Genomic DNA, 15,164 nt, shown 5'->3' with positions numbered 1-15,164 from the left:
CAAATGAACTTATTTACAAAACAGACGTAGAGTCACAGATGTAGAAAACAATCTTACAGTTACTAGATGGGGGAGAGAGAGAAATTGGGAGATTGAGATTGATATATACATATTACTATACATAAAATAGATAACTAATAAGAACATACTTAGCACAGGGAACTCTAATATTCTGTAATGACCTATAGATTTAAGGGACTAGATCTGATAGATAGAGTGCGTGATGAACTATGGACTGAGGTTCGTGACACTGTACAGGAGACAGGGATCAAGACCATCCCCATGGAAAAGAAATGCAAAAAAAGCAAAATCGATGTCTGGGGAGGCCTTACAAATAGCCGTGAAAAGAAGAGAAGCAAAAGCAAAGGAAAAAAGGAAAGACATAAGCATCTGAATGCAGAGTTCCAAAGAATAGCAAGGAGAGATAAGAAAGCCTTCCTCAGTGATCAATGCAAAGAAATAGAGGAAAACAACAGAATGGGAAAGACTAGAGATCTCTTCAAGAAAATTAGAGAGACCAAGGGAACATTTCATGCAAAGATGGGCTCGATAAGGGACAGAAAAGGTATGGACCTAACAGAAGCAGAAGATTAAGAAGAGGTGGCAAGAATACACAGAAGAACTGTACAAAAAAGATCTTCACGACCCAGATAATCACAATGCTGTGATCACTCACCTAGAGCCAGACATCCTGGAAAGGGAAGTCAAGTGGGCCTTAGAAAGCATCACTACGAACAAAGTGGAGGTGATGGAATTCCAGTTGAGCTATTTCAAATCCTGAAAGATGACACTGTGAAAGTGCTGCACTCAATATGCCAGCAAATTTGGAAAACTCAGCAGTGGCCACAGGACTGGAAAAGGTCAGTTTTCATTCCAATCCCAAAGAAAGGCAATGCCAAAGAATGTTCAAACTACCACACAATTGCACTCATCTCACACGCTAGTAAAGTAATGCTCAAAGTTCTCCAAGCCAGGCTTCAGCAATACGTGAACCATGAACTTCCAGATGTTCAAGCTGGTTTTATAAAAGGCAGAGGAACCAGAGATCAAATTGCCAACATCTGCTGGGTCATCAAAAAAGCAATACAGTTTCAGAAAAACATCTATTTCTGCTTTATTGACTATGCCAAACCCTTTGACTGTGTGGATCACAATAAACTGTGGAAAATTCTGAAAGAGATGGGAATACCAGACCACCTGACCTGCCTCTTGAGAAACCTGTATGCAAGTCAGAAAGCAACAGTTAGAACTGGACGTGGAACAACAGACTGGTTCCAAATAGGAAAAGGAGTACGTCAAGGCTGTATATTGTCACCCTGCTTATTGAACTTATATGCAGAGTACATCATGAGAAACGCTGGGCTGGAAGAATCACAAGCTGGAATCAAGACTGCTGGGAGAAATATCAATAACCTCAGATACGCAGATGACACCACCCTTATGACAGAAAGTGAAGAGGAACTAAAAAGCCTCTTGATGAAAGTGAAAGAGGAGAGTGAAAAAGTTGGCTTAAAGCTCAACATTCAGAAAACGAAGATCATGGCATCTGGTCCCATCACTTCATGGCAAATAGATGGGGAAACAGTGGAAACAGTGTCAGACTATTTTTTGGGGTTCCAAAATCTCTGCAGATGGTGACTGCAGCCATGAAATTAAAAGATGCTTACTCCTTGGAGGGAAAGTTATGACCAACCTAGATAGCATATTGAAAAGCAAAGACATAACTTTGCCAACAAAGGTCCATCTAGTCAAGGCTATGGTTTTTCCAGTGGTCATATATGGATGCGAGAATTGGACTGTGAAGAAAGCTGAGCACCAAAGAATGGATGCTTTTGAACTGTGGTGTTGGAGAAGACTCTTGAGAGTCCCTTGGACTGCAAGGAGATCCAACCAGTCCATCCTAAAGGAGATCAGTCCTGGGTGTTCTTTGGAAGGAATGATGCTAAAGCTGAAACTCCAGTACTTTGGCTACCTCATGTGAAGAGTTGACTCACTGGAAGACTCTTATTCTGGGAGGGCTTGGGGGTAGGAGGAAAAGGGGATGACAGAGGATGAGATGGCTGGATGGCATCACTGACTCGATGGATGTGAGTTTGAATGAACTCTGGGAGTTGGTGATGGACAGGGAGGCCTGGCGTGCTGCAATTCATGGGGTCGCAAAGAGTCGGACACAACTGAGCAACTGAACTGAACTGAATGACCTATATGGGAAAAAAAATCCTTAAAAAAAAGTGGATATATGTACACATGTAACTGATTTGGTTTGCTGTATACCTGAAACTAACATAACATTGTAAATCAAATATACTTCAATACAATTTTTTTAAGTATAAAGTTCTCTTGTCCCTTTACAAAATGTCACACTTCAACCTTAAAAGTTTGTGAAAATCTTTTTTTAAATATCAAAGCATTTCTATGTTTTCTAAAAGATTCATCATTAAGCCATAAATTCTCCAAATAAATGACACAACAGAAAAAGAGAGAGGATCATTGCCTACTCCATGCAGGGTAGCCCTCTGACCCACTTGTACCTTGTCCTAAATGTGTGAACTTCTCTGCCAGAAAATTATTTCTCTTACTGACTAGAAGAGGAAATTAGTCCTCTTCTGACCCCCTACATCCTGTCCATGAGGATATAGAAAACTAGATCACCCCTCCCCAACAGGACAGCCCTTTAGATTCCTTAAGACATTCATTAGGCATACTTGAGTCTTCTGTTTATAGGTAAACATCCCTTTTCACTATTATCTCTTACACATGACAAATCTTCAGTCCTTTCATTATCATGGTTGCTCTCCCTTGAAGGCACCCAGAACTTGGCATCATCCCAAGTCAAGGACTTCCACACTCAGAAGAAATCAGTCACCTCCCTTGACCTCTGCCATGATTCTACTAAAGCAACCAACAGTTAGCTTCTCTTCACATCAGAAAGCTAATTCTTGTCTGGCTGAAGTGGAGTATGGATAAAGATGACTGATATATGTGGGGCAAAGGAGCAATAGCCTTCTCTTGAAGCACTATGAAAGCCTGTACTTAACAGGGATGAAGATGAGGAGACAGTGGTTGAAGCAAATGGCAGTGAATTTAAAAAAGGAGAGAGAACCTCAGTCTGAAAGTGGCAGTGGAGACCAGTCTTCTTTGTTCCCCTGAGAGTGTTGTGAAGGACGTAATGTGGTCATAGCAAAAAGACAAAAAAGAGTTTGAAGAACAGAGACAAAGACAGAGGAGTGTTTGCTCATACTAGAGCAACACGTGAAAGGGTACAATGATGACAACAGACAAGTGAGTGACATGGCCAGTGTTGAGGTATGAGGCATAGAAAGCTGGTAACAGCACGTTTATATTCACCATTGTCAACAAGTTAGATACCCAAGCAGTAGCATGGGGCCTTTAAAAAAGCTAGAGAAAGTAGTACATAAAGGCAGTAGTTACAAGTGAAAGAACCATAACTCTGCTTTAAACAGATACCTTGAGGCAGTCCACTATTTTGCAACACTGGTTCATTTACTTCAACTGTGTCATCTTCAAGGTAGAAGTAGATTTTATAGCGTCTTATTCTATAGTTTTCTTGACTTTTATCAGGCACTTCATCTTCTAAATAGGCATCAAATGATAATACCTGTTGGAATCATAATTAGAAACTAAGAAATGAAAAAAAAATTGAGCAAGCTTAAAATCAACAAAGCCACTGCCTACTTTTTTTTTTAATGTAAAGAAAACAGTTGAGGAAATGTTTGCAGAAAGACATTCTACACATCAGCTATGAGAATGGATATACAATCTAGGTTTTGCAGAAAGACATTCTACACATCAGCTATGAGAATGGATATACAATCTAGGTTTGTTGCTGTTTCATTATCATCCGATTAGAATGAGAAAATGATATTCAAACAATAAATCCATCATTCAACTCTACCATAAATTGAACTAGAATCTGTCCTTGGAACTTCACAATGTGATTCTGTATGTATGTGTTACAGAAAAAATAATATTCTTTCCAAGAAGATGAATATAAGTTTTGTTATTTTTCTCTCGTTAAAAATAATAGAAAGCTATCTTGGTTTCCTTGGTGGCTCACATGGTAAAGAATTCATCTGCAATGCAGGAGACCTGGTTTGATCCCTGGGTCAGGAAGATCCCTTGGAGAAGGAAATGGCTACCCACTCCAGTATTCTTGCCTGTAGAATTTCATGGACAGAGGAGACTGGCAGACTACAGTCCATGAGGTCACAAGAGTCGGACACAACTGAGCAACTTCATATACACACATCTTGCTTTTAAGGATAAAATTATTCTGATTTCTGGTCCTGCTGATGGCTTGCCTTGAGGGAATTCAAACAGGAAGAGCTTAAATTCTTCCAATGCACTGGAGACCCAACCTTATGCTTGTGTTCAGGAATCTCAAAAAGCCTAGCTCAATGCCAGACCATTTCAATCTTGGCCTGGGGCACAGGCTCCTTCAGAGTTCCATTTTAATACTTCCTTTGCTCTCATTTTTGTCCAATTTTTATAATTAAAGGAGTAAAAGTTAATTCTGCATATGTTGTAATACCAAGTTAATTCAACACAGACAATATATGTGAGTGGGTCTGTGAGGCACAATCTAACCTCTAGGGGTGGTCAGTGACCCTAATTAGGATTACACGCTCCAGGGCTGTTTAGCAAATTTCCATCAGAAGCCCACACTTCAGAAGTAGCTGACAAAATGCCTCAGTAATTTATCTCTCATCAACAGAAAAGGCTTTGCTAACTACCATAAAGAATATTAGAAATGAGTTTTAGTTAGTGAAATAATCATATTCAAAATGAATGGATCAGTTACTGATCAGGCACTGTCTTTACCAGATAAGGTTTTAGGAATCTAGTGAGCCCAGACATCTATACCTTTCAGGTATCTATACTGGTACCTTTGGCTTAATTATAAAATGGTCCTACATTCAGTTGCTTTCTTAGGGAATTTATCTGGCCTGATTTCAGTTAGAAAGTTAGCCAAACCCACTACTAAAAGGTTGTCATATTTGTGTTGAGTGAACATTTCCAGGTGTTGTTGGGTGGGTACAGGGTTTCCTTCTGGGATGATGGAAATGTCTTGGAATTAAATAGAGGTGATGGTTGAACAACACTGTGAATATATTAGATGCCACTGAACTGCACACTTTAAAATGGCCAATGAACTGATTTAAACGTATTCTTTTTAATGGCTGAGTAATATTCCATTGTGTATATGTACCACAGCTTTCTTATCCATTCATCTGCTGATGGACATCTAGGTTGCTTCCATGTCCTGGCTATTATAAACAGTGCTGCGATGAACATTGGGGTACACATGTCTCTTTAATGAGGTGGATGAAACTGGAGCCTATTATACAGAGTGAAGTAAGCCAGAAAGAAAAACACCAATACAGTATACTACCGCATATATATGGAATTTAGAAAGATGGTAATGACAACCCTGTAGGAGAGACAGCAAAAGAGACACAGATGTACAGAACAGTCTTTTGGACTCTGTGGGAGAGGGAGGGGGGATGATTTGGGATGGCATTAAAACATGTATAATATCATAAGACAGAGAAGGCAATGGCACCCCACTCCAGTACTCTTGCCTGGAGAATCCCATGGACGGAGGAGCCTGGTAGGCTGCAGTCCATGGGGTCACACAGAGTCAGACAGGACTGAGCGATTTCACTTTCACTTTTCACTTTCATGCATTGGAGAAGGAAATGGCAACCCACTCCAGTGTTCTTGCCTGGAGAATCCCAGGGACGGGGAAGCCTATTTGGGCTGCCGTCTATGGGGTCGCACAGAGTTGGACATGACTGACGCGACTTAGCAGCAGCAATATCATAAGAAATGAATCGCCAGTCCAGGTTTGATGCAGGATACAGGAAGCTTGGGGCTGGTGCACTGGGATGACCCAGAGGGATGGTATGGGGAGGGAGGTGGGAGGGGATTCAGGATGGGGAACATGTGTACACCCATGGTGGATGCGTGTTGATGTATGGCAAAACCAATACAATATTGTAAAGTAAGAAAAAAATAGTAATAATAAAAAATTAATAAATAAAATAAGAATTATAGTCTCCTAAAAAAATTAAAAAATAAAATGGCCAATGATTAATTTTATGTCATATAAATTTAACCTCAATTTTTAGAAAAAGATGTGAGATGCTGAATTATATTAAACACTAAAATAGTAAATGTTATATGAGTTATATATCAATTTTTAAAGGTATGGGGAGGAAGATGTTGCTGGAACACCTAATAGGACAAAAGAGCTGGGACTCCATCAAGCTTTCAGTAGAGATAGTGAGAAGGAGCAAGATATGCCTGCTACCCTGGAATGTGCCACTTTAGCACATGGATTATTTTGAACTAAGGATAAGCAGAGCCCAGCAGACACAGGAAGAACGTTTTACCTCCCCTTTAAGTACATAAAGTTTCCCAGGCAGCTCAGTGGTAAGGAATCCAATTGCCAAAGCAGGAGATGTGGGTTCAATCCCTGGGTTAGGAAGACCCCCTGGAGAAGGAAATGGCAACCCTCTCCAGTATTCTTGCCTGGAAAATGCCATGGACAGAGGAGCCTGGTGGGCTACAATCCATGGGGGTCACAAAGAGTTGGACACGACTTAGTGACTAAACAACAATAACTGTCTAAAAGAATTTAGATATGAAACCTGCACCAGGAAGAGAGTTATTACCAGAGAAAACGTTTTCTATCAGAAAGCCTTATCAGCATGGCAGGGCAAACAGCTGTTTACCAAACACTAGCTCTTCTCATTTTCCTGTGAATGATTTTCCTTCTCTTTGAAGCCCCAGACCCCTGTCCCAGTCTCCTTAGCTCCGAATGGTATATAAGCAACAAGAACCCAACTGCTGACATGTCTCATATTTTTATGGGGCTCCCATATGTACAAAATTTCTTCTTCTTCCATTAATCTTTCATATATCAATTTAATTATTAGTCCAGTGTGGTGTTGGAGAAGATTCTTGAGAGTCCCCTGGACAGCAAGGAGATCAAATCAGTCAATCCTAAAGGAAATCAACCCTGAATATTCATTGGAAGGACTGATGCTGAAGCTGAATACTTTGGCTACCTGATACAAAGAGCTGACTCATTGGAAAAGACCCTGATGCTGGGAAAGATTGAAGGCAGAAGGGATGAGATCATTGGATGGCATCACTGATTCAATGGACGTGAGTTTGAGCAAACTCCGGGAGACAGTGAAGGACAGGGAAGCCTGGCATGCTGCAGTCCATGGGGTTGCAAAGAGTTGGAAAAGACTGAGCAACAACCAGTGAAAGAATCTAGAAGGGAAGAAAGAAAAAGTTATCTACTCCTATAGTAGTATTCACTTTGAAACTTTCTTTTCTTGTAAAGTATAGAGGAAAATGTAGGAAGTGTAGGAAAGTGTAGAGAGCATATTCATATCCCACCTACCTCTATGTATTGAATATTACTGGTATAAATTTGTGCATGACCAAACTGCCTGAGATCAGCTGACAACACTGTCATATATATTATCATTATTTATCAAATAAATGATGCATTTAAAGAGAATAAAGATGCTCAACAGAAACAAAGAGAAAGAAAGATATTATTTTAGGTTGGACTTCAATATTTCTATAAGAGGGATAGACTGACAGTTCATGTTCTGGCCCCTTGAGAATACAGGACTGACGAACACCAGCATGAAATGTAGAGAGCAAGTCAGAGAAGTAGAGATTGAAGGATAGAAAAGGAAGATGGAGAGAAAATGGTAAAATATTATAGCAAAATAGATGCCAAATAGATTAAAAGTGATCTCACAAAGGTGAAAGAACTAATTGCAATGGAACTTGATGTACTAGAGAATCCAGAGAGAAAGCTCTAAAATAAAAATTGCAAGAAATGAAAATTTATAGAAACATAATTATGATGCAAAGTTTTATCATAATTTATGATGTCAAGCAGAGACTAGATAAATAAGGTCCTAGAGGCTGGCTATAATTTTCTTGAAAACGGAATGTAAATGTCATTTGGCAGGGTGTGTGACCTTCCATTCCCCACAGGCCTTCACAAGCCCTGTATTACATAAGGTTATGTGCCTGATCCCCAAGGCATTCAGATTTTTGATGCTAGTCAAGAGGATATAAAATTTGAAATCAATTGGCTTTGATTTATAGATATTTATAGATATATTTACAGATACATATTTCCTCCTTATAAAGGAAAAAATTTTAATGTTAATATTTCTGAAATCACAGTCTTCTTAAATTAAAGCTAAAAGAAACATAAAGCAATCATGAATGCATTTTAATAAGGATTTAACAAAGCATCTAGATGCAACTTGAAGGCATAAATTTAACCTTGTGGGGAAGTAATTCTATTTTATTGTCAATTTCGCTCTTTGCTTTGCATTGCATATCCCAAATAGCTGGATGTTAACACCAATTTGGAGAAGGCAATGGCACCCCACTCCGGTACTCTTGCCTGGAAAATCCCATGGACAGAGAAGCCTGGTAGGCTGCAGTCCATGGGGTTGCGAAGAGTCGGACATGACTGAGCGACTTCACTTTCACTTTTCACTTTCCTGCATTGGAGAAGGAAATGGCAACCCACTCCAGTGTTCTTGCCTGATGAATCCCAGGGACGGGGGAGCCTGGTGGGCTGCCATCTATGGGGTCGCACAGAGTCGGACACGACTGAAGCGACTTAGCAGCAGCATCAGCAGCAACATCAATTTGGATTCCTAATTTTCACTTACAGTGTTTCTAAATATTACTGTCTGATGTAGCATTGACACAAAAAAATTGTGTGTAGAAGATTGTCCATCGTGTGCTAGGCAATGCAATCATAAGGCAAAACAATAATCTCTTAGAATAAATTACAGAATTTTAAAAGATGGTGAAGTTAGTATGAACAATGCATGAGTCATAAAGGCTATTACTCAGGAACCAAACATCTAATTGTCTAAAACTTACAGTTGAGTTTTTAGAGATATTAGGAAAGAAAGAAACACCAATAATGTTCAGACTTAAATGGAGAGGTATTAAAGAAGGTGTATAACAATAAGGATCAATGCATGCTATTAGAGGTTAGTTAGTAGACAAAAATTTGTGTACATTTAATGCAGTGTTGTTTATTCTTCCTGAAAAAGCTGTTATTAAATCAATGGTTTCTCTTGTGATTATGGAATCATAGAATTAAGGAAATAAATTGTAACAAATTTTGCACTGTGTATATTAGATGGCTCCTTTATACAGGACAATATTTAAAGAAGTTTATCATATGTGAAGGGGAACAGAATAAATCACCCTAAAGTATGCCTCTTTGGAATAAGAATTATCTTGAGCTTATTATTTTTAAGAAACAGCAAGAGAAAGGAGAAGCTCTGAAAGCTGAGTAAAAGTCATTCTTGTAAGGGACATTTGGGGCTTTCCAGATGGTTCACTGGGTAAAGAATTTGCCTGTAATGCAGGAGACACAGGAGATGCAGGTTGAGATAAGGGTTGGATCCCTGGGTCAGGAAGATCCCCTGGAGAAGGAAATGGCAACTCACTCTAGTATTCTTGCCTGAAAAATCCCATGGACAAAGGAGCCTGGTGGGCTGTGGTCCAAAGGATCACAAAGAGTTGGACACCACTAAGCATGCATAGTTTGTTGTTGTTGTTGACAAGGGACATTTACAATGATAAGGGAAATCTCCATTGGTAAGGGTATCTCTCTGTCTGTGCCAGGAAAAGAAAGACTGTATCTAAAAGGCAAATCTCTGGAAACTTAACAATGGAGAAAGCATGAACTTAAGTCTGCATAACAACTGCAATGTCCTTTACTGTGCTTTGCCTGATAACCTCCCATAACTGGCTCACCCTGAGGTAGGAGACATGGGCCCCGCCCAGGGTAAAGCAATTGGTGATTCATTCTCTATTGACTCCAAGACAAGAATAGCAGGATAATTAAGGGAGGAGGCTGGGCCATGCCCGGACCACATATCTCTCATTCCTAAAGTCAGGAGACCACACATGAGCAGAAAAGTTCATTAAAGGTCATAGAGGAATGATGCTAACTAATGCCAGCCTACCCATTCGTCTTTTTGGTAAAATCCATCCTGGCTAAGAGATGCATGTGCACAAATGGAAGGATCCTGAGATATACTAAATATGAACTGTGAACCAGGCAAATCAAAATGATTGGCCAAAGAAAACCTGGAAGAAATGCCCCATAAAAGTGATTTAAACTGCCACCATGGTGCAACTCAGGGAATCTCCCTCTGAATCTGCCCATGTCTACCCACATGTACTATACTCTTTTTCCTCCTAATAAATACTTTACTTACTTCACTATTTTCTGTTTCTGTGGAAATTCTTTGTAGAAATTCTGCAAAGGCAAAGGGCCAGGGCCTTTGTTACTCACCACTGGTCTAGTGGCTGGGATCTGGTGCTTTCATCACCAAATCCAACCTCAGTCTCTGGCTGGGAACCCAGGCCCTTCTCCAAGCAGTTTCAGGGTGAGGGCACCTGAGGTCACCCCCACCCCCAACATCTTTTGCCTTTAGCTGGAGCTAGTATTTAAGGTTGTGGCTTGGGCTATTTGGGAGAGTCACTCAGTTTTCCTAGTATCTCCCATGTATACAGGAGATAAACATGCTATTAAACTTGTTTGTTTTTCTCCAGTTAAGCTGTCTTTCATTACAGGAGGCATCTCTGCCAAGAACCTAGAAGAATACTGATAGTGGGTTGCCATTTCCTTCTCCAGGAGAGCTTCTCAACCCAGGGATCAAACCCGTGTCTCTTAGGTCTTCTGCATTAGCAGGTGGGTTCTTTACCACTAGCGCCACCTGAGAAGCCCCATACAGGAGGTAAACATGCTATTAAACTTGTTTGTTTTTCTCCAGTTAAGCTGTCTTTCATTACAGGAGGCACCTCAGCCAAGAACCTAGAAGGGTAAAGGGAAAATTATTTTCCTTCCCTGAAAAGGCTCATTTACGAAAAATTCTAATAAATTTGAAATACAGAAATCATAGCCATCAATCATCAATACAACTAAAAATATATCATGTAACTATAAATATTATCACCCCTAATAATTATTATGAGGTGAAGAAATGTTAAAATACAAAAAATAAGTATAAAATTTAATAAAATTTAGAGGTACAAATCTGTAAGATACAAGCAAACCTATAACCTTAAGAGAATTTAAAAACAGCTAACTCAGGTAAATGTACTAACTCAGTGATTCTCAGCCTTCTCAGCTTCTCATTAGGAACTGAAAAAAAACAAACACCACACTCAAGCCTAAATAAATTAAATTGAAATCTTGGAAGCAATTAAAAAGGTCATTAGTATTTTCTTAAAGCTCTACAAGTAATTCTGAAATGCATTCACTATGAGCAATGGATTGAACAAAAATATTTGAAAATTTGTCATTAGGAAAATAAAGCAAAAAAGGATAAAAGCACAAATAGATATATTTAAAAGGAAAAAACAACTGTAATAAGTAAATCCAAAAGAGATTTTTTAATAAATAGGTAATATTCTAGTGTGTGGATGTGTGTGTGGGGGGGGGGGGTGGGGTGGGAATTTCCTTTACCCTTCTAGGTTCTTCTGACTGGTCTAAAGAATTAAATTGAAATGAGAAAAATTAACAGGGAAAAAAAACAAATTTTATTAGGTACATATAGGGGCTTCATAAGAATATAAAGCCCAAGGACATCAGGCAATTGAAGCTTGTATGCCCTCTAAAAGAAAGAAAGATGTAGGGGTTTAGGTGGCTTCCCCTGTGGCTCAGCTGTAAAAGAATCTACCTGCAATGCAGGAGACGCAAGTTCAATCCCTGGGTTGGGAAGATGCCCTAGAGAAAGGCATGGCAACCCACTCCAGTATTCTTGCCTGGAGAATCCCATGGACAGAGGAGCCTGGCGGGCTACAGTCCATATTGTTGCAAAGAGTCAGACATGACTGAAGCAACTTAGTATGCATGCATGTAAAGGGGTTTAGGACTTCAAAGAGGAGGAAGGTAATTCACAAGAAGATGAAAAAAGCAAATGTTCTGTAAACAAACATTTGCTGGGCCATACAGAAACAATGGGACACAGAGAGGAATTGTAACCAACACTTTGCTAGATTTTTCCCTGTCTCCCTTCAAGGAATAGGTCCTCTATCTAAGTTTTTTTACTCAGTTGGGGGAAGGCCAAAGGTTCTTCTTGAGTCTTTTGGGCCTTGACTGCTTTCAACTCAAAATAAACTTTATGCCAAAGGTGGCAAATTTTGCTCCCTGCACTAGCAAAGATAATAAAGAAAGAATGTAATAACATAAAATCAGAAATGCAATAGTGTATTACAGAGAGGTGTAATAAATTATAAGATAGACATTATCTTATTATAAGTCATTCAAGCTTTTATGAAAATAAATTTTAAAGCCACAGTAAGTGATTTTCTGTAAGAATTGTGAAGTATCAAAACACAATAGCCAAGTGAGAAATTTAAAAATTACAAAAAAATTGCCCCAACAAAGGCTCCAACCAGGATGATTTACTAATGGATTCTTTCAAGCTTTCAAAGAAAAGAAAATCACAACTTTATATAACTCCCCTAGGATAACAAAAACGCTGGAAAGCCACAAAGGTGAATTTCAATGCCTAACAGACAAGCCATTAAAAAAAAAGTTAACTCTGGAGCAACAGTTCTAACCGTGGCTTCACATTAGAATCACCTGTAGAGCTTTATCAAATCGTGATGTTTGGGCCACATCCACATCTATACACACCCACACACAATGAAATCAGGATGCCTCAGACTGAGCCCAGGTATAAGGGATTTTAAAGCTCCCCAAATGATTACAGTGTGCAAGCCAAGGTTGAAAACTACTGCTCCAGAGCAATTTCACTACTTAATGATTTATAGAGCAAAGATCCTAACTAAAATACAAGCAAACAAAGTTCAGGAGTCCATAAGAGTTATAAGCCAACTACACAAAAAGCAGCTTTTTCCTCACAGATGCAAAGATGTTTCCAAATAAAGAAGTAAGAGCAAATATATAATGATCTCACACCGTTTCCCACCACATACATTTTAAAATTTGAGCAATTCCTTAACAGGATTAAAAAGCATCTGTTTTAAAACAATAGCCTAAACTTTCAGTACTATATTTAACTATGTGTCTACCACAATCAGGAACAGAAACAAAAATGCCCCTACCAACACCATGATTTAATATTTTTTTAGGCATCCTGGACAAGGTAAGAAGTACAAATATTAGCAAGAAAGACACAAAGGTGTCATTATAAGGAGACATAATAATGGCACAGGCAAATGCTGAAAAACTACGGATAAATAAAAGATTTTAACATAACCACAACTGAACCAAAAATATCCTTATGTACTAGCAATGCTGCTGCTGCTGCTAAGTCACTTCAGTCATGTCCGACTCTGTGCGACCCCATAGAGGGCCTGAAAATACAGTGGAAGGACAAAATAGGTTCACAATAAATAAAAAATTAAAAAATTAAAAATAGTTTTAATGAAAACTCTGTGACCTAGATATAACTCTAAAAATATTTACTAAAATATATAGAACGTGACAAAAAATAGGACAGGTGAAGTATATTCTGGATAAACACACTGAAATAACATATTTCAAGTGGATATTTCATTGGTGTTTTGCAAGGACTTGAAAACATGATTCTAATTTCATCTGATAAAAATAAACAGGTCAGCCTATTAAGGATAATTATGAAAATTAAACATAATGTAAAAGACATAACTCTCCCAGATCTTATACCTTACTATTATGCCTCGATTATTAAAAGTGTAAAACCAGAGTAATAAGAGACATACTAATGTGTAGAAAAGAATAGACGGTCTGGAAATAGGCTCTATTGAAAAGTTGAAGTTGAAAGTGAACTCGCTTAGTCGTGTCTGACACTTTGCGACCCCATGGACTGTAGCCTACCAGGCTCCTCTGTCCATGGGATTTTCCAGACAAGAGTACTGGAGTGGATTGCCATTTCCTTCTCCAGGGGATCTTCCCAATCCCGGGATAGAACCCAGGTCTCCCACATTGCAGGCAGATGCTTTACCATCTGAGCCACCAGGGAAATGTCTTACATATAGGAATTTAGCACATGATGAAAGAGGAGTCATATTACTAAGTTTAAAAAGTACTAACGTAGTAAAGTATCAATGTATATCTCCACCTAAAATAAATTATAACCCAAAATAAATACCAGACAGATTATAAGATTAAATATAAAATATCGGTTCCTTTCACCCTCCAAAAAAAGTGTGTATGTGTCAAAGCCCTTAAAGAGAGGATGACCATTTCACAGTTATGAAAAAAAGAGAAAATGATGACAGAAAAATATTAAAATTTAACTACAAAAATAAGTTACTTCAATGGGCTAAAATACAAATTAAAAACAAGCAACATACAAATTAAAAATTGTAGGAAATATGACAAAAGTTTATTTCATTAAAAATTTCTAATTAATTTTTAAAAGATCCTAAAAAGGAATAAAAACACGTGACCCATGGCGGATTCATGTTGATGTATGGCAAAACCAATACAATATTGTAATTAACCTCTAATTAAAATACACAAGTTAAAAAAAAAAAAAGAAAAACAATTTAAAATGTACCACGGTCAATATTAAAAAAGGAAAACATTCACTCAAAAATTATCAGATAAGAACAAATTATTTGGCCGGGCGGGAAGGACGGCGCGGTGGACTGGTGGCTCGGAGCGGCGGGCGACATGTTCCGGGCACCAGACAGCGAGGGCGGTAAAAAAAAAAAAAAAAAAAAAAAGAACAAATTATTTGTGAGGCACTAGTTTTGTTTGTTTCTATTAAATGAGCCTGGTAGGATTATTCATTACCTGCTGCTGCTGCTACTGCTAAGTCGCTTCAGTTGTGTCCGACTCTGTGCGACCCCATAGACGGCAGCCCACCAGGCTCCGCCGTCCCTGGAATTCTCCAGGCAAGAACACTGGAGTGGGTTGCCATTTCCTTCTCCAATGCCTGAAAGTGAAAAGTGAAAGGCAAGTCGCTCAGTCGTTTCCGACCCTCAGCGACCCCATGGACTGCAGCCTTCCAGGCTCCTCCGTCCATGGGATTTTCCAGGCAAGAGTACTGGAGTGGCGTGCCATTGCCTTCTCCGTATTCATTACCTACGAGATTTTAAATTAT

At 38.9% G+C, this 15,164-nt stretch overlaps 1 protein-coding gene across 4 annotated transcripts in view; it reads right to left on the bottom strand.

Moving 5' to 3' along the window:
* The window catches only part of EFHC2 (EF-hand domain containing 2), a 241,029-nt gene that overhangs the window by 138,619 nt on the left and 87,246 nt on the right, over positions 1-15,164 (bottom strand). For all 4 annotated transcript variants that reach the window (XM_070366045.1, XM_070366046.1, XM_070366047.1 and 1 more), the window contains exon 3: positions 3,469-3,619. In XM_070366045.1, coding sequence (XP_070222146.1) covers positions 3,469-3,619 — 151 coding nt within the window. The remainder of the gene's footprint in view (positions 1-3,468; positions 3,620-15,164) is intronic.

Source organism: Bos mutus, chromosome X (genome assembly GCF_027580195.1).
Source record: "Bos mutus isolate GX-2022 chromosome X, NWIPB_WYAK_1.1, whole genome shotgun sequence".
Classification (NCBI taxonomy): Eukaryota; Metazoa; Chordata; class Mammalia; order Artiodactyla; family Bovidae; genus Bos; species Bos mutus.
This window is presented reverse-complemented; position numbering and strand designations above follow the sequence as displayed.